This window comes from Symphodus melops (assembly GCF_947650265.1).
Source record: "Symphodus melops genome assembly, chromosome: 10".
NCBI lineage: Eukaryota > Metazoa > Chordata > Actinopteri > Labriformes > Labridae > Symphodus > Symphodus melops.
In genome coordinates this window covers 17,529,021-17,555,058 of record NC_136700.1, presented here as the reverse complement: position 1 = coordinate 17,555,058, position 26,038 = coordinate 17,529,021, and the positions used below count along the sequence as shown (strand labels likewise).

Genomic DNA, 26,038 nt, shown 5'->3' with positions numbered 1-26,038 from the left:
GGAGATATTTCAGATTACTGAGTTTGTTAAAGCTAGCAGTGTGAGACAGCTACAGCCAACTTTGCAGCTAACGCTGGAAAAGTGGGAGAAAATGTCAAAAGACAACCCGTGTGCGATAAAAATAACAAAAGCTAGTCATCTTCTAAGTGTTTTGGAGCCGAAGTATGAGGTTCCCAGCCGCCGCCACATCCCAGCACAGCTTTGGCAGACAGCTGTTTCGTCATGAGTGCAGGTCTGTTATACATATATAATATCTGTCTACCAGAGTATGTTCACAATCACTAATGTTCATAAAGTGTCTGTTTTATATATATATATATATATATATATATATATATATATATATATATATATATATATACACAGTGCCTTGCAAAAGTATTCGGCCCCCTTGAACTTTTCGACCTTTTGCCACATTTCAGGCATTAAACATAATTAAACGAAATTTATTGGATATTTCAAACTGTATTAACAAATAAAGAACTGAAAATTGGGCGTGCAAAATTATTCAGCCCCTTTACTTTCAGTGCAGCAAACTCTCTCCAAAAGTTCAGTGAGGATCTCTGAATGATCCAATGTTGACCTAAATGACTAATAATGATAAATACAATCCACCTGTGTGTAATCAAGTCTCCGTATAAATGCACCTGCTCTGTGATAGTCTCAGAGGTCAGTTTAAAGCGCAGAGAGCATCATGAAGAACAAGGAACACACCAGGCAGGTCCGAGATACTGTTGTGGAGAACTTTAAAGCTGGATTTGGATACAAAAAGATTTCCCAAGCTTTAAACATCCCAAGGAGCACTGTGCAAGTGATAATATTGAAATGGAAGGAGTATCACACCACTGCAAATCTACAAAGACCCGGCCGTCCCTCTAAACTTTCAGCTCATACAAGGAGAAAACTGATCAGAGATGCTGCCAAGAGGCCCATGATCACTCTGGATGAACGGCAGAAATGTACAGCTGCGGTGGGAGACTCTGTCCACAGGACAACAATCAGTCGTGTACTGCACAACTCTGGCCTTTATGGAAGAGTGGCAAGAAGAAAGCCATTTCTTAAAGATATCCATAAAAAGTGTTGTTTAAAGTTTGCCACAAGCTACCTGGGACACACACCAAACGTGGAAGAAGGTGCTCTGGTCAGACGAAACCAAAATTGAACTTTTTGGCAACAATGCAAAACGTTATGTTTGGCATAAACGCAACACAGCTCATCACCATGAACACACCATCCCCACTGTCAAACATGGTGGTGGCAGCATCATGGTTTGGGCCTGCTTTTCTTCAGCAGGGTCGGGGAAGCTGGTTAAAATTGATGGGAAGATGGATGGAGCCAAATACATCCATCTTCCATTCTGGAAGAAAACCTGATGGAGTCTGCAAAAGACCTGAGTCTGGGACGGAGATTTGTCTTCCAACAAGACAATGATCCAAAACATAAAGCAAAATCTACAATGGAGTGGTTCACAAATAAACATATCCAGGTGTTAGAATGGCCAAGTCAAAGTCCAGACCTGAATCCAATCGAGAATCTGTGGAAACAACTGAAAACTGCTGTTCACAAACGCTGTCCATCCAACGTCACTGAGCTCGAGCTGTTTTGCAAGGAGGAATGGGCAAATATTCCAGTCTCTCAATGTGCAAAACTGATAGAGACATACCCCAAGCGACTTACAGCAGTAATCGCAGCAAAAGGTGGCGCTACAAAGTATTAACTTAAGGGGGCTGAATAATTTTGCACGCCCAATTTTTCAGTTTTTTATTTGTTAAAAATGTTTGAAATATCCAATAAATTTCGTTTCACTTCGTGATTGTGTCCCACTTGTTGTTGATTCTTCACAAAAAATTACAGTTTTAAATCTTTATGTTTGAAGCCTGAAATGTGGCAAAAGGTCGAAAAGTTCAAGGGGGCTGAATACTTTCGCATGGCACTGTGTATATATATATATATATATATATATATATATATATATATATATATATATATATACGTCTTCAGCGTCTTTATTTTGTAATTAAGTAAGTGTCTGTTTTCATGTACTGCCGCTCCATGCAGGCTCTCATCTGCCTGTATTTCTAACACTAAGAATCCCCCACCAACAGAAAAAAATTATTCATTCGTGAAAAATTATATGACTTGTATTGTATTGTGATTTCCGTGAATTGTTACATCCCTAGCATGTATACACGCGTCATAACTGAATCACTTTATTAAGCATCCCTGTAGAGCTGAAACAATTCCTCGAATAACTCCAATAATTCGATTACAAAAATTCATCGAGGAATTTTCGCTGCCTCGAGGCTTCGGTAAGTTTTTTTTGTTGTTTTTTTGCGTCATCAAAACTTTGGTATGAGTATAAAACACGTTTAATGTAGCTGCAGCTACTTGCTCCTCTCTCTGACACACAGACACTTCAACACGCGCGCACACGCGCGCACACGCGAGCGCCCCTTTTAACTTTTAGTCAGCACACAGTTGATCCGTGATCCATACGACCCAGTCGGGAACACGTGATCCGGTCAAACGGTCGGCTTTTCTCCATTCACTCTCTCCGTGTTTGCAGCTAACATAACGATAGCAACGTCCTCTCACAGTCTCTGTCATAGACACGTCTCTGGTCTCTGTAGTCTGTGAGCGCGCTGAATGCACGCGCTGCAGGAGCAGACAGAGATACACTTTTAATAATGAACAGGCTGATTATATTAAATCTCTAATGTCTTCAAAGCTAAATCAAGAGATAACTTGTTTGTGGAATAATAATTTAGCAAATATATATTTAAAGTTTCTCAATCTCCTGATCTGACATAATGATTGATTCTGTGATTGATTCAACAGAACATAATGCTTTCTCAATTAAATACTGTAACAGATGTGTAGGCTACACAAAACAGTATTTGTTATTTCAGCCATTAAAACATGTTTGGCCTGTATTTTTAATTTACCTGCCGCCTTGACCAGTGAATCAAAAAGTTTATTTGGGACCCTGTCAGTAATATGGTGAGTGTCAGCAGCTGTAGAGCAGAGGTGGTTGGCTGTAACAAGCAGGCGTTACCACGGTAACTGCAAAGAAGCAGGTTTGTAGGGACGACCCAAGACGAGTTAAAACTTAATTAAGCAAAAGTATGATTTATTCGATTACTCGATTAAGCGACAGGATATTCGATAGAATACTCGATTACTAAAATATTCGATAGCTGCAGCTCTACATCCATGGAAGCAGTGATGTTAGATCTCAATGATTTTAATCTTATTGTAGTCATTTTGCACGTGTAAACAATAAAAGTTGTAATAATGTAACAAATCAACAAAGTTATGGGTTTTAAATCCTTATCTGAAGCAGAAAGAAACTATGAAGCTAGAGTTAGTTGATGTACTGTATGTACTGTACCATAGGTAGAACACTAAGTGAACTGAGGTGCATTCATTTGATACAATCATTGAACATGTTGATCATTGTTTGGTTTAAATACAGTCATTTTGGCTCCAACATTAGTGGGTTTTTTTGTAATGCTGGAAACATGTGAAATGTATTTCTCTGGTTTGTTCAGAGTGTCATTAGCCTCTCATATTAAGTCCCATTTTGCCTGTGTGATGTGTTTGTTATTTTCTAGCTTTAATTACCCCTTTGGCCTCATGAGATATTTAAATAAAGGACACAATTTTGCTTTACAACTATCGTCAATCCCTCTCCCTTCTCTGTTGATCCCTAAAATATGTGTACTATAGTGTCCCTGTGTGTGTGCGCTCTACTTGTAAAGCACGTGTCTTGTTAGTTTCAAGTCCCCTTGACAACCAGTTGCCTCTTTGTCTGGATAAATATTTACTTGTTGCCTTCTGCCTGATGCACACACTAAGAGACTCAGACGAGTTGATAAGCGCACCATCTGGACTGAGTGCTGGTTGTTTAAGGCTCATAAAAGAGACCCTTACCACCGTAAAGGCAGAGGTCTCCATGAGCAGCAAGCTGTGCAGAAAAGGTAAACAGCACAATTCTGCAGTTACACATACAAACTAATCTTGTTACACATGTATCAGGGCTATATGTATTACATCAGTTATGTTTACACCATGTGAGCAGTGGGGCTTGTTGTTGAAAAATTAAAGCAATGATTGCAGTGAAGGGAAATTTGTTATTAATGTCTGCCTGTGAATTGTAAAAACAAATATTCACCTGAAAATCTATTCTTGGGGCCTGAAAGGGGTTGAATATTTGTCTTATCTTTCACCTGGTATTATTCACTTTAAAAATGTAGAAAAACACCAGACAGGGTATCCTATTAAGGCAAACTTGAAAGCACAAATGATTTGTGATGCGACAAACAATTAGGTTTACATATTATAACTTCAACAAAACAAAGTATAACTATCCCAGTAAGAATGATATGTATCTCACAAGAGGTTAAAATACACTAAAGTATCTATTAATTAAAAATGGACCAAACGTATTATATACATAGCGCTTACATTATTTTAAATGTTTCCAACTGATATCAAAGCCAGAGAAATCCCTATTAAAAACTAATAACAGGTCACAATGACGATGCGATGGCACCATGCACAACACGTTGGAAACACCAGATGTAAAGACTGATCGCAGATGATGTGGAAACTGCTCCTGAAAGCTGTCATACTGTTGCTGTGTTCATAATCGTAGTTTATATTTTACTTGGATGCGTTACCTAATTGGTATATGCATATACATATTTGTATATTCGTATATATGAAATGAAAAAATTAAAGTTGACTGTCTGCAGACAAGTTAACATAAAGGAAAGGATGGCTAATGTATGTTAGCGTCTGGGGGATGATTAGTTTGAATGTCAGACCTTTTTTTTCCCCAGACCTGGGAAAGACGTAAATCTTGGGAATCCAAGCAAAAGTCAAGTCAAATCAAGTTTATATACTGTAGCACATTTACAACAGTTTCAGCTGATCTAAGTGCTTTACATGCACACAAACCAATACTCACCTGGACTATAAATATTCGAGGACTCAAATTATCAAAAGGGTAAGAAATCTATTCTAATAAGCAGTGTTCTAGTCAAGACCACTGAGACCAAGACAAGGCAGGGCAAGACCAAGAATGAAACATCTTCTCAAGATTCAATTAAAGAGCTATCTTATTTAAGTTAAGCTTTCTTTCAATTAATTTGAAAGCAAAAAAGCAAGGTCTCTGCACTTTTGTTTTCAAAGCACCACAAAGCAAAGTCAATCTCAATCAGATTTTTCATCTAACTTCTTATGTCATTACACTTATTAAAAACAACATTCATCTGAGAAATCAGGCACATTTTGATACCTTGAAATAAGATGTTTCTCAGGATTTGTCTGGTAGATGAGGCTTGTAGCCCTAAGTGTACACATAGGGCCTGATTTACTAAAGGTTTGCATGTATTAAAACGTGTGCAAACTTGATACCACCAGCAAAAAATGTGCTATCTGATCTACTAACAGCATGCAGTAACGATTGTGTCTTTCATATGAGCAAAACAACATGTATTGTCCAAATAGTACGTTTGCCTTAATGAATATGCGAAACGAGGCGTTTCTGCCTCAGTGTGCAAAATACTGGGAGGAGAAAATGCAAAGAATTTAAGTTAATATACGCAATGCGATTTACCAAGCCAGGCAAAAATTGCGGTGATTGTGACGGTGTCTGAATTTAACACCTTTGAAAAGAACGTCCTAATCCAACAGCCCCAGTGTTATGCACTACAGGCTGCAGTTAGGAGGAGACATAGGCACAATAAAAGACGTGTTAACATGTTTAAATGACAGAAAAATAAATGGTGTGCATTTATTTTTTTTAATCTTGTTTCAATAATAGTTTAAAAGAAACGCCATGATTAAACTGTAACTGAACATTCACAGCCTCTGCATTCTGAAGAATTTCAATGTTGACACTAATGTCGTCCTATTTCCCTCTTCTCGCCAACATTATATTTTAAACTGGGCATTTTCTTTTCTCGGGTAGCGTGTCTCTGGTGCGCTCCAGAGCGCGCTCGTCTCTTCACTCTACAGCCCCCTCCCCTGCTGCTGCGCTGTGGGACGCTTGAATGGGGGGGCTCATCATGCTTGTACCCCCAACTGCAGCACCTGTTGCCAAGGCATTTATGTCCTATCAGACACAGCGCTGACCAGCTTCTGGTGCGCAACGATGGCACGAGTGGCACACACATTGAGCACCAGTGCCACAGAGAACTCACACCTCCTGCGCAATGTATTACAATTCATTCAAAAGTGGAAGGGAAGAAAAGAGAGGCCGTGTTTAATACCGAGTTTTTAATGTAAGCCACTTTTTCCTTTTGTTATATTCACATTTAACTGCTATTACTTGAAAATACTGGACGTTTATTTGCCTCTAACTAATACCTATTTTGCGCTTGCAGTCGTCCAGCTTTCCATCCAAACTCTATGTGACGTAAACCAGTAGAACACGCAAAAGCCTGACTGAAATACTACCGCCTCCACAAGGTTTGCACCTGACGTCATTCATGCAAATGTTCTTCGTAAATCACCCGCAAAACGCCCACAAGCCAAACGTGCAAACTTTTGCAATGAACACGCAATTTAGTACTCTTTAATTGAGATCTTAGTAAATCAGGCCCATATATTTTTGGCTTGAAATAAAAGGAATAGGCTTGCTAAAATTGGAGTTGTTACAGGTGTCTGATATACAGGTATACGACACAGATTTCCAAAGCAAAAAATTCTATGACCTAACGGCAGCTGCTTCATTCAGGAGATTAGATCAGATAAACTCCTGATTGTTTTGGAAACCAAAAAACTGCAACTTACATAAGATTTTAACTGCTGTCCTCAACTGGGGATGTAGTCGGCTGGTGGAAGGGATACTTCGAGGATCTCCTTAACCCCACCGTCACGTCTTCCACTATGGAAGTAGAGGCTGAGTCCTCAGAGGTATACCCATGACCCCTGTGGCGTTCTGTGGGGGTGCTCCAAGAGTATGGGGTCCGGGGCCTTTTGGTAATTACTGTCCAGTCCCTGTATGACCAGAGCAGGAGCATTGTTCACATTGCTGGCAGTAAGTCGAAACTGTTCCCAGTGCGTGCTGGGAACACCTCTGGGTCCCAGAAGAGCTGGAGGAAGTGTCTGGGGTGAGGGAAGTCTGGGTGTCTCTGCTTAGACTGCTGCCCACATGACCCGGCCCTTCATAAGCGGTGGAAAATGGATGGTTGGTGTAATGTTCTCTGTTGCATTTGGAGCAGCGCGTCATTTTCGGTAGCTGTGCGTATTTCTGAAAGTTTATTGTCACTGACAGGCAAGCTTTTCATCACTGAATGGACCTGTTCGTCCATGCCTTCACTGAGTGTGTGATCGTAATCCTGCAGCGGCTTACGGGACAGCGTGTCGGCCACGGGAATGTCTTTGCCAGGACGATGCAGGATGCTGATGTCATATCTTTGTAGCTGCAGAAGCATACGCTGAAGTCGAGCAGGTGCACAAGAGATGGGTTTCTTTAGTATCGATTCCAAGGGCTTATAGTCAGACTCAACAATAACATTTCTGCCATAAATGTAGGTGTGAAACCTCTTGCACCCGAAAAGCACTGCAAAAAGCTCCTTCTCAATCTGCGCATAGTTAACCTCGGTCGGGGTGAGTGACTTGGAAGCATATGCGATCGGTCGGCCTTCCTGCAATAACACAGCTCCCAACCCGTGTTTTGACGCGTCCACCTGCAAGCGCACTTCCTTTTTAGTGTCGAAGTAACTCAGTACTGGGCCTGGTTCCCTGGTAATGAGCTCTTTCATTTGTTGGAATGCCTTTTCGTGGTTCTGGTCCCAAACAAATTCAACATCCTGTTTCAGTAGTTGCCGCAGTGGAGCGTTGACTTCGGACAGGCCTGGAGCAAACCTGGACAGGTAGTTTGCCATGCCTAGGACAGTTTCAAGCTCGTTTTTGTTTTCAGGTGGCGGCATGTCTTTGATTGCCTGCACAATCTTATGATCAGGCTGGATGCCGTCACGTGTCAGTTTGTGTCCAAAGTAGCTCACCTCTGTTGCGCTTATGACACTTTTCTCTGGGTTCAGACGCACTCCGCTGTATGTCTTGTCAATTTTCCTCTGGAAAATGTCTTGAGCGGATATGATTCCAAAGGGCAGACGGAGAAAGCGGTATCTGCCGAAAATAGTGTTAAAGGTAGTAAGCAGGGATGACTCATGCGTCAGTTTGATGTTCCAGTACCCTGAACATGCGTCCGTCACGCTGAAGTATTGTGCTCCGGCCAGCTTCGGGGTAACGTTGTCCAATGTGGGAAGAGGGTAGTATGGTCTTTTGATTGCTTTGTTTAGATCACGAGGGTCAAGACAAACTCTGAGCTTCCCACTGTGCCGTTTCTCTGCGACAACAAGTCCATTGACCCATTCTGTAGGCTCGTTTACTTTGGTGATGATGCCGTTTCGTTCCATGTCATCCAGCTCCTGTTTCAGACGGTCTTTTAACATGAACGGTATTCTCCGTGGGGGATACACGACTGGAACAGCTGTGGGGTCTACATGCAGACTATATTCACCTGGGAATTTTCCTATCCCTTTGAAAACATCAGCAAATTCCTCCATGATGCTCTCGGTGGCACTAGTGGGTTCTACTGACATGACTAACTTGACAAGGTTAAGGTCAAGGCATGCCCTTAGCCCTAGAATTGGAGGGGCTGCTGTGTTTACGATGTCAAATGTGAATGTATGGTGACTGCCTTTTCTGCTGCATTTCAGCTCACATGTGCCTTTGATGTCTAGTCTCTCACCACCATAGCCTGATAGAGCGCGTGTAGCTGGTCTCAGTTTGCTATGCTTGAAAAGTTTATTGAAGAGCCGAACAGGGATAACGTTGGTGGTAGCTCCAGTGTCTACTTTGAAACGGATACTGTGTGACTGTGGGCCTACCTGCACATCTGCATAAGCTTGTTCGTTGTTTTCCCCTTCATTTGTTTCGGGATCAATAAAGTGTCTGTCTGTCTGTCTGTCTGTCTGTCTGCACTTTGTTAAACTTGTATTGTGATGACTGACAAGCCTTGGCAAAGTGATTCATCTTTTGACAGTTTTTGCATTTTCGCCCCTTAGCAGGACACTCCTCTTTATCGCCGTGCTACAGCGCACACCTCCCGCATGTTTTCTTTGGGTAGTTACTGCTGTCAGTCTTTGGGTTTTTCTGCACGGTGTGCTTCCGCTTTGTGAAAATAGCATGTGCTGCCATAGGTGCTTGGGAGCTTGGACGTGGGGCCACCATAGTCTTTAACTGGTCCTGCGCTATTTCATATGAGCGTGCAATGTCAATAGCTTTCTCCAGTGTAAGGTCTGAGCCTTGATTTAGCAACTTCTCCCTCACATGAGGCGAGTTCGTGGCGAACATGATCCTGTCGCGCACCATCTCATCACTGTTAGCATACCCACATTGCTTCACGAGTAGCTTCAGCTCAGTTACAAAATGTTCAAAGGGCTCGCTCTCGCCTTGCAGCCTCTCATTAAACTTGTATCTCACAATATCACGTTCGATTTGGGCATGAGATACTCCTCAAACTTGCCATAATATGTGTCGAGCTTTTTAGCTTCATCAGCGGTCAAAGTCCAAGTATTAAAAATATCTCTGCCTCGTTCTCCTACCCACAAAAGCAAATAGCTGCATTGGGTTGCTTCCTCCTTACCCCGTAGTGGTCCCGAAAACATGAGCTTGACGTGCTGCATGAATCGCCGCCATGCGTCGGGTAGGTTCGCCGAATCTCAATCCATCTGCGGTGTAGGTACTCCCGACTTTTTCATCCTGGGCTCTTTTTAGAAGCGGTCCGACGAGTCTCTGAAATTTTTTTAAAAAACATACTGAAAATAGCCCAGAGTGTTTGAATATAATTATTTGATGAGTTTTCTGTCACAATGAAATGACAGAAGGAGATGAAGGCTAAGACCCGCGTGATGAGTGAATTACAACTGTTGTTTGTGATTTCACAGGCTTAGCAGTGCATACAAAAGCAGCACCTTGCATGTCTTTCATCTGCTCCATCTCCGGTCTGCAATGTCTCACATTTTGTCATTATCTCTGACTCGTTTTCTTTCTTGTTAATGGTATGTTTTTAATTGCTCACTCATTCTCAGACTTGGTTTGCATTCACTATTTCAAATTCAGATCATATTCTGTTTGATTTGTTAGTTTTTTGTAATGTTGTCTGTGTTGCTGTCTTTTTTTGTTTTGTTTTTTTGAGTAAAAGGATCAATTCCAAGCTTGCGTTCCTTTTTCTGAAGCCAGTAGACATACACGGCTATACCGCTTCCCAGTTCCATTAATTGCAAATTCTTGAAACTGCTGGAATGCTTGAAAAATAGAATCAGTAGAGTGCTCCTAAAAAAGTTAAACTCTCCTGAAAAAGCACTACAATAGTTATGTTGCTTATCACCATTTACCGTGTCCCCCCAGCCCATGACAGCACGCAGGGGAGTTTGACAGTTGATAAAAGTCAGTGATGGGACGCCATTCAAACTGGCAAATATTGTAAACAATATAGCGGAAAAGAGGAGATAAGATAGTGAGGTGAAACACCAAGCAGATAAAAGCTTGTTGCAAAGCAGGGGTGAACCTGTGCTCGTTAAGTTTGCCTGGCGACAAACACCTGAGGTTAGCTTTTTCTAGTAGTTACGAACAATTAAAGTACACGCTAACCCTGCAGTGGGCGTGCACCTTTGTTGGTGATAAACCTATAGGAGGAGGGCACAGATTTGAATGTTGTGTTTATAAACTGCAATAAATATTGCAGAAGACCTAAAACTCCTACCTGAAACTCTTGAATTTGTTTTAAGTACGGTGTGAAGAAATTTGGATTTTTGAGACCCAGCCAGTCCTCTTGTTTCTATTTTACATCATACAGCATCCAGTATCTTCTGTACTTTTTTCGCAATGCAGATAGCCATGGCATAGGGCACCGACTGTCTCTGCTGTCTGTGCCTCAGCCTATGGTGACCAGACACTAATTGTCCTGCTGACAAATCATACATCAGGCACCACTTTGGATGCTCTGGGACAAGACAGCAGTTTGAATCATCTGTCTGGCCTCTGTGTTTTTTGTGTAACAAATGTCTGTTAGGGGAGGCGAGGGGGTGCTTGAATATAACCTATTTACTTCTGCTTCCTCATTATGCTTTGAATCTCACAGGATTGCTCACTGGCCCTGATGTTACTTCTCCAAACATAAAACACATGTATACACACACACACACACACACACACACACACACACACACAGATAAACACACATACGCACTCTCAAAGACAGTTTTATTACTATTTCTACTTTAATTTATTACCTTATTTCCCAGCACGGGATCCCAGGGAAAGTACACTGCTATTGCACACTGCACAAGGGAGTGTGTTTGTGTACATGAATGTGTCATGACTTGCCAATATTGCAGCCCAGCTTGTCACATACAATTGTGTATTTATGTGTTTACTGTCATTATCACTCAAAGCCATGGAGGCCCTTGGTGTTGAATCAATCTACTGTAATCTCACTGTCTATCTTTTCCACACTTGCCACATGATTCCATTCCAAGCAAAGAAAAATTTGAATTACATTAGATACATTGTTTTTACCTGTGATTAGTTGCTGTAATTGTACACACCTTAGTTAAATGCATTTCACTTTGTAAGCCAACCAGTTTCTCACTGAAGGGGCTGAGCTTCTCATAACACATAACTTCTCTTAACTTCAAAAACACAGAACTATCCCTTTAAATGTAAAGGTATCCTTGTAAAGGTCCAATGATATGAATAGTTTTGAGTTTCACATTGTGACAACAGTGATTCCACCTTTAATAAATGTAAGTTTTCATGATGTATATTGCATGAAACAACAGATAACCCCCCCCCCCACACACACACACACACACACACAAACAATTTACCATCACACGCCACCTGTCCTGTCTGTCCCTGTCCTGTACTCCTTCTCCATCTGTCACCTCCTTACCAACACACAGTATGTTTTTTTGCCGACTCAGTAAGGCTCCAGGCTCAGTGAGATACATGTATATACACTCTTGCATCTCTCATGCACTGTTGTGTAAGGTATGTGATATAGTGGGTATAAAGTGATAGCTCAGAGGATGAACAGAGAGATATCAAGTGACATTAAATTCATTAGAATAGAAAGCATCATAATAAAATTGCTGTGTCAGTTCCTCTATAAGAAAAATGGTATTCTATTCACGAGATTGCTGATAAGTTATTCATGTGTCCTGAATTCTGTTTTCAGTTTTCGCCTTATTTGGAAATGGATAGATGTCTCAGATTGAGTAGGCTGATGAGGCTAGATTCAATCTAAAAAATCCTTCTAAATAGATTCTTAGTTGACTTATTCAGAAAGATGTTAAAAAGTGAAAGCCTGAATAAATGGCTTTTTGAAGACAACAACAGGGCAGTAAAAAATAAAACAAAAAAACCCCCAAAATGATTTAGACAATTTTTATGCTGCGTATAAGTCACTTGCAACATCTACATGAGGTTTGTGGGTGAAGCTGCTAAATGCTCCACTATCTTCACCTAATATTTTCTATCAGCCAAGAGGTTCTGAACCTCATGGCTGAACATATGGTGAGTGTATTCCCCCTTTTCAGTTACGTTTGCTAACTTATATGACAATTTACTTATTATTTCATGTAAGCACTGCAAGCTAATAAAAACATGGCAGTGTATGCTTAAAAAAACAGATAATGAGCTTGAAGACAATACATGCTAAGTAAAGCAGATGGAAGTTGTTGTTTAATGCTAATTCTCTGAGACTTCATGCAGACTTTGCTATAGAAACAAAGAAAAACCTGCAAAAGCTGGCGGGTTACACCAACTTCTGTTTTATGTCTCATTTTAAAAATGGTATGTCTTCCAATGGAGTTAATGTTTGATGAACACCACTCATTGCTTCCCATGTCACTTCATAAAATATAATGTCCTGTAAGAACTGTATGTGGAAACATGCTTGTCAATTTTCATGTGTGCTTGACACATTTGTGTGTATAAATTATATTTACATAATTTTGCTGCCTCAGTACAGTGTAATAATTAACTTCTGTTACCTGGGTAAAAGAGAACAGAGAGCATGCTGCATTAAAACCGAGATTTTTTCTTTATTTGCTCCTCTCTGGATTAATGGTACAGCAGTGAATTATGAAGCTTTTAAATTTCATAACAGCTGGAAGGAGGACTTGGAAAACACATTAAATATTCTTTATATTGACTACAAAACATTTAGAGAAACCCAAGACAAAGACTTCTTTGTGATATTAAGGGCCTGATTTACTAAAGGTTTGCGTGTCTTAAAACGTGCACAAACTTGATACCACCAGCAAAATAAATGTGCTATCTGATCTACTAACAGCGTGCAGTGAGGATTGTGTCTGTCATTTGAGCAAAACAACGCCTACTGTCCATTTAGTATGTTTGCAGGGTAGGGTAGGTAATTTCCTTCCTACACTTTTTTAATTTTTTGGTTGAAATTGTGTTTATATCCTGACAGTAATTAGGATTGTTAAATTTTCTTAGTAGATCACCCGCAAAATGCCCACAAACCAAACGTGCAATCTTTTGGAGTGAACACCAATTTAGTGCTCTTAATTGGGATCTTAGTAAATGAGGCCTTAAGTATTCAATTCCAGTCCTGGTCATAAGCAGCACCTACAACCATCAGGCCTATGATAATGATATACAGCAATTCAAATCTTAGAAAGGAACCTGATCATGGGGTCAAGGGGTCACATGTTTGAAAGAAGTATTATGCATTGTATTAAATGCATACATTTGTCCATACATTTCAAAAGCAAGATATAATTTCATTTGGAAAACAAATGGAAAGAGAGGGTAATTATACAAATACAAGTATCTGAGACTTTCTTTCTTAAAGAAGGCATGGAGCCTAGGTTTTACATCAAAACTCAATGATTAACATATGCCTCAGTAAAGTCAGGCATTTCTTAAACAAAAGGTTGGCCGTTCAATCCTTCGCTTTATCAACACTTGTCCAAGTGTTCCTGGATATGTTGTGAAACAGAATTCAATATCGACAAATCCCTTTGTAGTATAGTACTGTAATTTATCAGTTAAAAGAGGGGTTATGGCTGAACTAAAGTCTAAAGGAATAACCCAAAAAGGAATTTCCAATGCATCTTCAGGTAATTAGCAATTACCTTAAGCTGATACTATAACCTAAAAGGTATTTAGGTATAGTTATTCTAAAATCAAAAACAGGACTTCCTGTCATGCCATCCGCCTCTAAACTAGAAGGTCAAGGGTTCTATCCCCAGCGAGGCAACATGTCCGATGTGCCCTTGAGCAAGTCACTGAACCCTGCATTGCTGTTGCTGCTTCGGTGGCAATTTATGGATCGATTAGTTACTTCTGATTGATTATACAACACAAAAACCACTGCCATCAGTGTGTAAAAGGGTATCAATGGAAAGATGTGACATCCAGTATAAAAGCACGTTATGTAGTCAGAAGACTTGAAAAGTGCTATACAAGCTCAAGTGTACATTTATCATTTACATGTGTGATGTGTCCTTAAACAAGACACATAACCCTAAATTGCTGATAGGTAGCACAACAAAAAAACAGAAAAGGACATAAAGGTGTCATGAAGGACTATTTCCATTTTAACCAAAGTACTGTATAGAGCATTGAGGATTGGAAACTCAAGTAAGTGGAATAAGATAGGGTTTGTGTATGTGTTGGGGGATGGAGTCTGCAGCAGTTGTGAAGGTCATTTTCTCCAGTTGGCTTGTTGTTCGGTCAATCATTGTGTGTGTGTATGTGTGTGTGTGTGTGTGTGTGTGTGTGTGTGTGTGTGTGTGTGTGTGTGTGTGTGTGTGTGTGTGTGTCTGTGTCTGTGTCTGTGTGTCTGTGTTGCCAAGCCTATTTTCTGGATTGCTACATTATTTTTTCCAATCCTTTCTGCCACATTTCAATAATTTTTTCAACCACCAGAACAGAAAAGCTTCAAAGATTATTTGCATTAGAAGATTTGCATGATATACTTAAAAAGGTGTGACAAGAAAGGCAGCTTGAAAGCCTTTGGATACATTCATTCTTTTTTATCAAAATTTGAAAAATAGCGGCACCTTTTTGGTGTTTATTTGGGTTGTTGGAGAGCACCTTTAAAGTAAGAGGTCATGACTTCAGTAATTAGTACAGGTTTTCAAGAATTCTTTGTGAAGAAAAAACATTAGTGTACAGAATGCCTTTCTTAAAAACCTCTCAAAAATGACTTTGAATATTTGCACAGTAACCCCATTTATCTATTTATTTATTTAACTACACTAAGTGAGCTCTGTATGTTAATTCAAGCTCAGTGATGTTAGCACACCTCCTGTTATGACAGAGTAAAAGTTTCACACCTGTGAGTGTGTGTGTGTAGGTGTGTGTGTGCGTGTGTGAATATGAATATAGAGAGAAGGAGGGGGCAGTGAGTAGTGTTTGTGTTTCTGACTGCGAACATTTACAGGTGTTTCTTCCACCCCCTGCCTTGATGACGCACAATAGAACCCTAGTGTAATAGCAGAGTGTGTGTGCATGCATGTGTGTTTCATAGGCAACCCCTCGGGACATGTGATAGTCCAGCTTGTTTACCTCAACACAGTTGGGAAAATCCTCAGATGGCTTTGAGCAAGAAAACCATATTGTGTCGGTCAACAATCACAAACCATAGATTTTCAAAGGAAATTCCACAAAGGCAGGAAACAAAAATCTTCTGAGCCTTGCTCTGGCAGTCGTCAAGGGGATACAGCCTTAGGGGTCCTTAAGGCAGATCCTCTGGCAACTGTCTGGTTGCCATAGTGCTGATCGCAGAGAAGAGCAATGAGTGAGGAGAAAAATGGGACCTTCCAGTAAATGGTCTTGCTTGTTATTGCTGTTATCCTTGCTTAATTCCTCACTTGCTTCTGTTGAATAGCTATTTAAGAATCTAATCTCAGTCACTCTGTCTCTTGTCATTAAACATAACCTATCTATTGTTATCCTTTGTAGGAAATCTAAAGCGCTCCATGTAAGCAAGCCATTAAACCTCAAATGCAATGTTAGTTGCCCCTTTATTATTGCATTAGGCGTATATGTTTCTTGTATTTCATTGTCTGCCCTTCTCTTAATACCTTTTTTTTTTTAAATAGAACATCTTTAATGCCCTAACAGACACTTAACAAATAAGCTTAATGAGGAAATAAATGCTGTCAAGCCAGACTGTTTCGTTTCTCAATGAGATATACTGCAATATAGGAGATCAATCTGAATTATATTAGCCAACAAAAAGTACCACTTTGCAAATGTTTTTGGAAATTCTGTAAGGAGGTTAAGTACATTTTTATGTTTGATGTTGGAGGATATTTGATGATTTGGTTCATTGTCTTGAGTTTCTCAAAATGAGACATACCACTTTCATATTCAACTGTCAAGCATGAAGCTGGCTGAAAAAGCCCCATAAATTACAAACACCAATGTCATTATACTAACCTTAACTGCAGAAATAACCTTTTCAAAAACAGTTTTAGTCTGAATTGTTCAGGTCTTTATTGGTACACACTGTAGCGAGATGGATTTCTTTATGACCTATATGTGTTTTAAATTTATGAACGATAAAAGTTATGCATAACTTGGGGCATAACTGACATGATTGCAAGTTGCCTTGTTAAAGCTCGTTGCCAGGAGTGTTAAAGGTCCCATATTATACCGTTTTGTGAGTTCATATATCTAATTTATGTGTACTAAAGTACAATCGCTAATATTTAAAAAAAAGTATCTGTTTTCATGTACTGCCGCTCCATGCAGGTTCTCTTATCTGCCTCTATATCTAACTCAGACTCCCCCAAGAACAAGAAAAATGAGCAGAGTCCCCATGTGTGCCATGTCTGATCTGATTGGTCAGCCGATCTGCTCTCTCTCAGAATTGGTCAGTCGTTCGGCTTTGTTCTCGGATATGTCCCGCCCCCTTTACCGTATTGGTAATGCTACAATCAGTCTAAGGGAAGCTTGTTTTTGCCACAATTAGCCTATGAGCCTGGATCGTTGATGTCTTTGACTTGTGATGTCACAACACAATTTTTTAGCGAGGTTAGGAACCGAGCGTTTCATGCTGCTATTGCTACTGCTAACAGGAAGTTTCCGCAGACTTTGATTTTTTGCACATAGATGCACCGATATATTCACAAGACACCTGGAAAACACACTAAACTGCAAATGAAACCAGAAAAAGCATAACATGGGACCTTTAAGGCCAGCCTCAGCTTAAATGTTTTTGCCTGGTTGACCTGAAGTTAAGTTGAAATAGAATTTCAATTAGTTGACTGCCATCATTGGGCTTTAAAATCCTTTTTTTTGTCGGTAAGCTGGAGCAATAATATGGTTTGCTTCTGTTAATGATTTGTCTAAGGCTTAAAAAATGCATAAATGTAAGCCTTTTTGTATACTGTATTTTGTTTGTCCAGTCCATCTAAAACTTGAATAAACAAAAATAGGATTGAAACACCGATCCAGTCTAGACAACTACTTCAGTTTTTTATTTAACCTTGTGGCATCAAAGCTGAAGGGAAACAAATAGTGATCAAACACATACTGTAGGTAAATGATAAGCTGGCTTGTTTGAAGGAAGAAAATAGGTAGAAAATATAATAGGTAGTAGAAATATTAGATATTGCTAGCTAATGTCAACATAACTAAGGTTGCTACTCATTAGGTTAGCCAACCATTCACTCAATCACTCACTCACTTAATTAATCAATAAATCAATTGTCTAACCTGTATACACATGTAAATGAGAGGATGGCAAGATGGTAAATGGATTTGTAGGGCTTTTCTAGTCTCGTACTCAATGTGCAAAAATGGTATAAAGCTTTAAAGCAGTTTGGGAGAGGTGAGAATACAAATAAGTATCAGTGAACAAAAGGTATAGTTCGTAAGATTGCATTACATATTAACCAGTGTGTGTGTAAGCACAAATGAAGTCATGTAAAATGTGTGCAAATAATATTTTTTCTCATGGCCTCATTTATTCAACTTTCATTCTGTTAGGTAACGTTTAAATTCTGATGTCCTTGGATGTGCACACAAGCTGGAAAGCCTGTTTGAAGTGTGTGTTTCTCAAACAGATTGAGTAGGTGTGGCTGTGAAATCATGAAACCAAGCATAGATAGAACAAGGTCAGGGAGATTAATCTAAAATTGTTAACAAGGTAAAAACAAGGGCACTGAGAGAGGGAGAGGGGCAAACAGAGAAGTAGGAGAAGGAGGGGGAGGCGGAGGCGGTCCTTGCTAAAACTCCAGCCTGTAAGACTGAGGAGGGAGGGGCTCAGCAGTCAGGAAGGAGGTAGCAGAGCAGCAACAGACACAGATGAAGAAGAAACAGAGCATGTAAGAGAAGGTGGGAAGGTAGATGTAAATGCACAGAGAGATGCAGGGCCACAGTGTGTGTATCTGCAAGACAGTCAGCAGCCTTTTCCTGTCGTCATGAAGTGTGATGTGTAATGGATCTGCAATGCCCAGATTCTCTGCAGAGGCACGGACTGCAGATAGAAGTTCACCTTGAGCTGGAGAGCAGCTGGGCAAATCTGGACCTCTGGGATAACAAGAAACGCTTATTGAATCCAACATCAAAGACGTCGTTTTTTGATCTGACAACCTGAACATAAGTGAACATAATTGGCTGACGTATTTTACATTTTTGGATTGTTTTCTGGTTTTATATCAGAATATCTGACAGAAAAGCTCTTACCTTAGACTAAACAGGTACTTTGTTTGGCAGAAACTATTTGTCTCTAATCCTGAAAACATTCAGTTCTAAAGTTGGGACTACTACCATTCACACTGGATCCCCGCAAAGCAACAACCAAGCAGGACCTGCACTCCAGGGATCCTGGAGCTGGTCTGACCTTGGACCGCTTGTCACCTGAAGCCCTTCTTGCACCAGCAGAGGTGCCCAGCATGTCTCAAACCGGGGGGCGTTTCCACAACAAAAAGGCTGGCATTCGGGCTGCTGTGATCCTGATTGGACTCCTGCACAAGTCCCGAAAAGCCAAGGAAAAGGAAAGAGAAAAAGAAGAGAGTGAAGGGTGGGTGAAGTTTGTCCTATTGTGTCACCTGATGATTTAGGCATGCTGGATAGATGACTGATGGCCATAAACAAGCTGAATCTGCTTTAAAGTGTCAAGCTATTGAATGGGGAAAACATTATGAGGATTTATTGTTTTAATTGTTCCAGACTGATGAGGCTTTTTTATAGTTTGCATCTGGAATTTAATTAGAGTTCCCTTTTAATTGTGTGTGCAGCTTTGTTATTATGCGCTTCTTGCTGACTGTATATGTGCTTATCTTAGTCGGTTCATATAACAAGCACAAAAGATAGACAGGTACAGAGGATTGAGGGTAAATAGAATATCAAGTGCAATGGAGCAATAAAGAGGCCCTGAGAGAACAGAAGCAAAGCTATGGCATAAGAGAGAGAAGCTGTGTGAAGTATTAGAGACAGAGACGTATATGGAAAATTTAAAAAAGATAATGGTTCAGAGCATTTTCTTCCACTTATTGGTCTTTAAGGTCTCAGACTTTAACAGACCAAGCTGTAAGCATAAAGGACACATGTTGATATCTGTAAAGCTGTGGTTCCATAATGTAGGACAAGTACAGCATGAACACATGTTTAACTGCAGACTTAAATTGGTGAGCTGCCTTCAACTATTGTACAGGGAAAAAAAGCAGAAGGTCATGCTTTTTAAGTCCACAACCCAGCAACTTAAGTCAGAATTATATAACAACATATTAGGCCTTCAAGACTATTACAGTCTCTATTTCCACAGAAATATGATTTACATGTTAGGGAATTTTCTGTATATTTTTACTTCAAAATGATCTTACTGCTAGAACTTCCTCAGATCAGTTCAGTCAAAAACACCCATGGGATTATCCATACAAGTACCTATGAAGCTAGCATTGGCTAAAACTCAGAACACTGGCTGTGTGAGTTTGTATTTTGTGTGTGGGAGCAAGGGAACATCTGATACGCTGCCTTGAATGCACTTTGCCACTCAGTTTCTAATAGCCTGAACACAAATAGGGTACATTAAAATAGACTGTCACTCACTTTAAAAATGTGGATATGTTGTTCTGACCTCTTGGTGTCTGTGTATGGGTGTGTCTGTGTGTGTTTATATGGTTTAGTGTCAGATATCTGGCAACCTCAGCCCACAGGTTCATAATTAAGTTGACTTAATTATTAATATAAATCAATAATTATTATTAAACTGAGTTTAATAAACCTCGGAGCACCACCCTGTAAACAGGGAACAACCAAAATATTACAACTATCAGTCTCAAATTGATTAATTAAATACCACTATAATTAATTAATTAATAATCTTTATTTAATTGAAGGTGTGAAATCCGAACACAAAGCCCTTTCACCCAGCCTAAGTCACAATGCAAATACACAGTAATCACAAACAACTGCTCTTTAAATTATAACAGAATTTATTTAACAAAGAAACATCAAGTTAATCAATGAAACTCAATCAAACAAACAACTATTATAAACTAAACTACAGGTAACAAACATAAACAAACAAGCGTGATGTGTGTGTGTGTGTGTGTGCGTGTTTCTCTGAGAGTGAGTGAGAGAGAGAGAGAGATATCAAAATGGCAGCGTGACTACGCGTGGTCACGTGATGGCGGACACAGAACACAGGTCTCCCAACCTGGTCTATTGTCTAGAGCAGGGGTGGGCAATTATTTTTTAGAAGGGGCCACATGAGAAACTCACATTTTGTTAGAGGGCCGCACCAACGATAACTTAAACTCTGCTCAACGTTCTCTTAATGTAAAATACAAAATGATATATTTTGAATAGCTGGTGCTGGCAATCGGAAGAATAAAAACAGTCTGTAAATATTTGTAGAAATAGGCTTTGTTAAATTGTGGTGTACAGATCAAATAAGAAAATGCTACTATAGATGTAATAAACAAAAAAAAGTGAAATGTCATGACATTTATTTTTAACTTTGTTATCTTCACAAGCAAAGAAAAACTTTATAACAAGTCCAAACAATAACTTTGATTGTTTTTCATCTCATTCATTCACTTCAGTGAGAATAATCCAGTATATCTTCATCCAGTCTCTTAGTCTTTAGTCTTGTACACATTAGTCATTAATTACCTGCTTGTTTTTAGTTCATTGTTATTTAATGTTAAATTGTACACAGAGAGCACAGGCTACCAAAAATAAATTCCCTTTTTGTTAAACATACCTGGCCAATGAAACTGATTCTATCTTGGACTTCAACAAGGACATTTAAATCTGGCTCTGTGAATGACAGCTGAGAGGTGCTCATCACTGATAGAGGATCTGTGTTTGGATTTGTTGAACTTCATCACTGAGAATGTTTGTGCACAACGAGGACAAGCATCTTCTGAAAATTATTATAGTCATAGTCCATCAGCTGAAGCTCCAAGTTTGCAGCGATGTCCTCAACCCGCCTCCTCACAGTGCGTCAGGAGAGTGGCACGTTGTCAAGTGCTCCTTTTTCTCCGTCAGTGCAAAAGAGTCCAATTAACACTCCTTAATAAACTCTCCGTCAAAAAAGGCCTTGCTGTTTCCGGCGACTCGTCCTGACGGCTGCATCTCTGGCAGTGTAACGTTTTGTAAAAACCCCTTTTTGGGTTTGCAGCTTTGCTAGCAACGTAGTTTACCTTCACTCGCACGCGCACTGCGTCCGTCCATACGGAAGTAATACGAACATAGCGCCTTTCAAAATAAAAGCGTCAGCGTTGTATTGCATGCACGGCTTAAATATACAGTATTGATTTATGATTGGCATCGCGTGGGCCGTAGTTTGCCCATGTATGGTCTAGAGTCAAACTCTGCCTGATCTATGTTTCTGCAGCGCCTGGAAAGCCACAGATTTATAAGTGTGTGCGTCTGCCGAAAGGTGCGTGTGTGCGTAAGGGGAGAGAGCGAGAGAGAAAAGAGCGCACCTCGAAAGCTCAATCTCAGCCTGGAACTCACGCACAACTCAGAGCATAGTTTACTTCACTACCAGAAGCCAGTGGCCGAATTTGTATCAGACGGCGTTCACACTAGTCTTTCTGATAATGAGTCTATTACTCGGTTATGACGCGAGAGTTCACAGAGAAACACACGGGACGCAGTGGCCCAAATAAAGAAAACAAAAGAGGTTTTACTCTGGTAAAACCCAAGACGCAGTGGTCAAACACCAAGCAAATATTATCACAGTTTCACAAAAATAACTCAGTTATTAAACACACTCTCTATATCTAACTGCCCAGACCTAGCTGAGCTTCACTTGTAACCGTTTTGTCCACGGTTGATGAAAGAAGCAACAAAAGGGTCCTTCGCTGGGACTGTCTCTAGCCGCCTTCCTGCAGTTGTATGGTGATGGCGGCGCGTCCAAGGGGTTGAGCAGGGCCGTGGTGTCCTCCGTCGAGCGAGGTGATCTCCGTGGATGTCCTTTCTTTACAGGACGGAACGAGACGTAATCCTTACGATCTCTCTCAATACCGTTTTAATACGGGAGAAATAAGACGCTCTTCTTGGAGATGCGTTCAAATGGATGATCTAAGCTCGGAATTCAGGATGTCGGTATGCTTCAGGCCTTAGGTTAGCTGCGCGCCAAAACTTTTGAACAAAGAGAAGCATGCTGTGAAATAGGAAGCAGAGTGATATCCTCGGATGTCGCCAGACGACGTGTGAAAGAGAGTGAACAAGGGGGACACGACCGGTTTGATCCCTCCCAAACATCACACCTATGTGTTAGGTGTGGCAAAGCCTTCTGGGAGTACCTGCAAGGTCTGCTGGGATAAAGAGTCTTTTGTCATGGTTCTCCAAAGGGACACAGCCTGAACTTTGTCATCCTGGCTGGACCCAACATCATCAACAATTTTCTCAAGTGTAGGGAATCTATGTTGGCAGTGTATTTCATTTCCACCAAGACACATTTTATCTGGATATAGAATCAATGCTGACCGCAAAAGTCAGCTGAAACAGCAATGTCATTTTTGAGTTTATGTTGACCAATGAAACTGAACACTCTGGCATTGCTGTCAGTGCCAACATTTGTAAGGATGCAATGCACCACACTATTTGCAGTAAACTTTTCCTTTTGCTTGATTACATTTCATATAATATTTAAGTCAGACAATTGTTTATTATTGGAAACAAAACTGATTTGCAATAAAGGAAAGGCAAAGTCTTGTACATCTAAAGTGAAATAACGTTTAGGTCTTCATGACCACCACCATTATGAATTAACAACACTGCTACCAGAAATACAATTACTTTTGCAGCTAAAAAGTATCTAGAAAAACAGAGAACATCTGCAACAACTTTTCTGAAACTTCTACCTCAGTCAGATAGCGTAGCAGTTGAAATACACTGTAGGAAACAGTCCTTTTTCAGTAGCATCTCGCCTCTTCTGGCCGGGCGTTTGTCTCGGGGGCTCCATACGGAGAGTAATGAAGAGGAGGCTCACCTTTCTAGTTTCCTCAAGTCCTATTGACATCAACTGACACTCGTCCATTGTCGTTCTTTCATTCACCTCTCAGCCCTTACCTTAATCCATTCATCCATTTATTACTCCATTCGCTTCATCCCACATCCCTCAAACCTCATCACACATTCCTTGACCCTACCCTCCATCCCCTTGATCTATCTAACCCACTGTCCAGCCTCACTCATCATTTTGATCTCTCCAATGTTTATGACAGTAAAACTATTCTAAATCGTGTTCTTCTTTACATGGTCTTTGAATGTGATTTGATAGTCAAGTATAATTTTAATGGCACAACCCCTTTTGTTGATTACCAGGATTTGGAACAGGAATGGCAAAAGAGAGAGATTAGCCTTCAATCTAAATTCAAGGTTTGAGGTTTACCAGAACTGTTTTGAGTGCTTCGCTAAAGAAAACAGATCCACTTACATTAAAGGAGAGAATGTCCAGATTTAGACTATGAGCTGAGTAGCTGGTTAAGTTAAAAGTTCAGATCATTGTAAAAAGGATTTATAGACAAAGGTTGTCTCAGACATGTAAATGTAAATTGGTAAGTGGTATTTAAAATAAAATACATATAATACAAAGGTTTATATGGATACATTATCTGATTCTGTTATTCTACATATCTGTACAGTAATCGACTGTAGTGTTGTTTTTTTAAATCATGAAAAACAAATGTAATCAAAAAGACTATTATGAATTGAACACGTCTTTTGTATGATCAAAAAGATGCCCTTTCTCTCTCTGTGTGTGTGTGTGTGTGTATGTGTGTGTACTGTTTGTGTGTGTGTGTGTGTGTGTGTGTGTGTGTGTGTATATATATATATATATATATATATATATATATATATATATATATATATATATATAGAACTGTTTAGCCTATATGCCTATAGGCTAAACAGTTCTTTGTGAAATGAAAGACTGTTTCTTCTAGATTTGGCTGTTTATTTTGACCTCAAACACAGAACCACTGTAAAACTGTAAAACAACACTTAGCCTTAAAGGAGAACATCATTATTATTATTACTGTATGTCAGAACAGTGTATGAGAATACAGCCATCAGACGTTTAGCTTAGCTAAGGCTAAAGGAGAAAGTTCAATAGTGCACTTGAACTTGTAAATATACACACTAATGGCAGTAATATATATATATATATATATATATATATATATATATATATATATATATATATATATATATATATATATATATATATATATATAGAACTGTTTAGCCTATATGCCTATAGGCTAAACAGTTCTTTGTGAAATGAAAGACTGTTTCTTCTAGATTTGGCTGTTTATTTCGACCTCAAACACAGAAGCACTGTAAAACTGTAAAACAACACTTAGCCTTAAAGGAGAACATCATTATTATTATTACTGTATGTCAGAACAGTGTATGAGAATACAGCCATCAGACGTTTAGCTTAGCTAAGGCTAAAGGAGAAAGTTCAATAGTGCACTTGAACTTGTAAATATTTTTATTATAAATATTTATAAATATTTAATTTTTATTAAACCGTTATAACTGGAACCTGCGACTCCTGCGTGATTCACACATTCACACCAGTGGTGGTTGGATTTTTTTCTGAACACAAGTTTTGAGAGAAGCCTCAGTCAGCTGATCTTTCTTTTACTTAGGTATTGATATAAGAAAGCCATCCTCTGTTTTTTTTGTCATGCTATGAAAACTGCATCCTTTGAATATATTTAATGGAGTATTAAACACCATTTTTATTTATTTCATCTTTATTTGTCATCAATGTTGTCAAGTGACTGTCCTCTAGTTAGGATGAGAATGACCCACAGTGTAACTTTTACGAAAAAGAAATGCTCTAAATGTTTTCTTTTTGGGTAGATTTTCTGAACACGGCTGCCATGAGCACTTATGTGCACCTCATGTATTTCATTTGTCATGTTTTTACCACCAGAAAATTGACTTCATTTCACTTCAGTTTTGATATGATCTTCTTTTTATTTCCAGTTGTTCTTTTTCGTTGTAATGGTATAAAAGTTTTGTTGAATTTTCCCTGTTGTCTGATTTGTTGGGGTTGTTGTAGTGTTTTTAAACTCTACCCTGATTTCATATTTTCTTTTTCGAGAAAATTGTTTAGCAGTCTTGCAAATATCTTCATCGTTCAGGAGAACATTTAATCAAACACTTAATAAGAATGTTAAAGAGCGTCTGTAAGACATAACAACTGAATGAAATAAATTTAGGGCTATCTCCCTTGGCAGGATATTCAAGTAAAAACACTTGTATTCCTTTGACACAAGTATATACAGTAGTTAGCAAGCTTTTCAATGTAAAAAAAATGTCTTAAGACTTTTCCTCATAAGTTAAATTCCTCATAAGTTAAATACAGCTGGTAACAGCAACAAACCTCTCTTTGACACAAAGAGTCAGCTGTGACTCTTAAGCCAACCAGGCAGCAGTCCAGAAAAGCAAATGAAAAATAGATGAAAAACATCCATCCATCCATACATTAGAGTTC

General features: G+C 39.5%; 1 protein-coding gene across 6 annotated transcripts in view; it reads left to right on the top strand.

Annotated features, from left to right (window-relative positions):
• The window catches only part of rap1gap2a (RAP1 GTPase activating protein 2a), an 87,559-nt gene that overhangs the window by 25,906 nt on the left and 35,615 nt on the right, over positions 1–26,038 (top strand). For 2 of the 6 annotated variants that reach the window (XM_079353771.1, XM_079353770.1), the window contains exon 1: positions 18,349–19,087. The exons of the other annotated variants lie outside the window; for them this stretch is intronic. In XM_079353771.1, coding sequence (XP_079209897.1) covers positions 18,960–19,087 — 128 coding nt within the window. In that variant the 5' untranslated portion in view covers positions 18,349–18,959. Of the gene's footprint in view, positions 1–18,348; positions 19,088–26,038 lie in introns of those variants that run through there. 6 annotated transcript variants of the gene reach the window in all.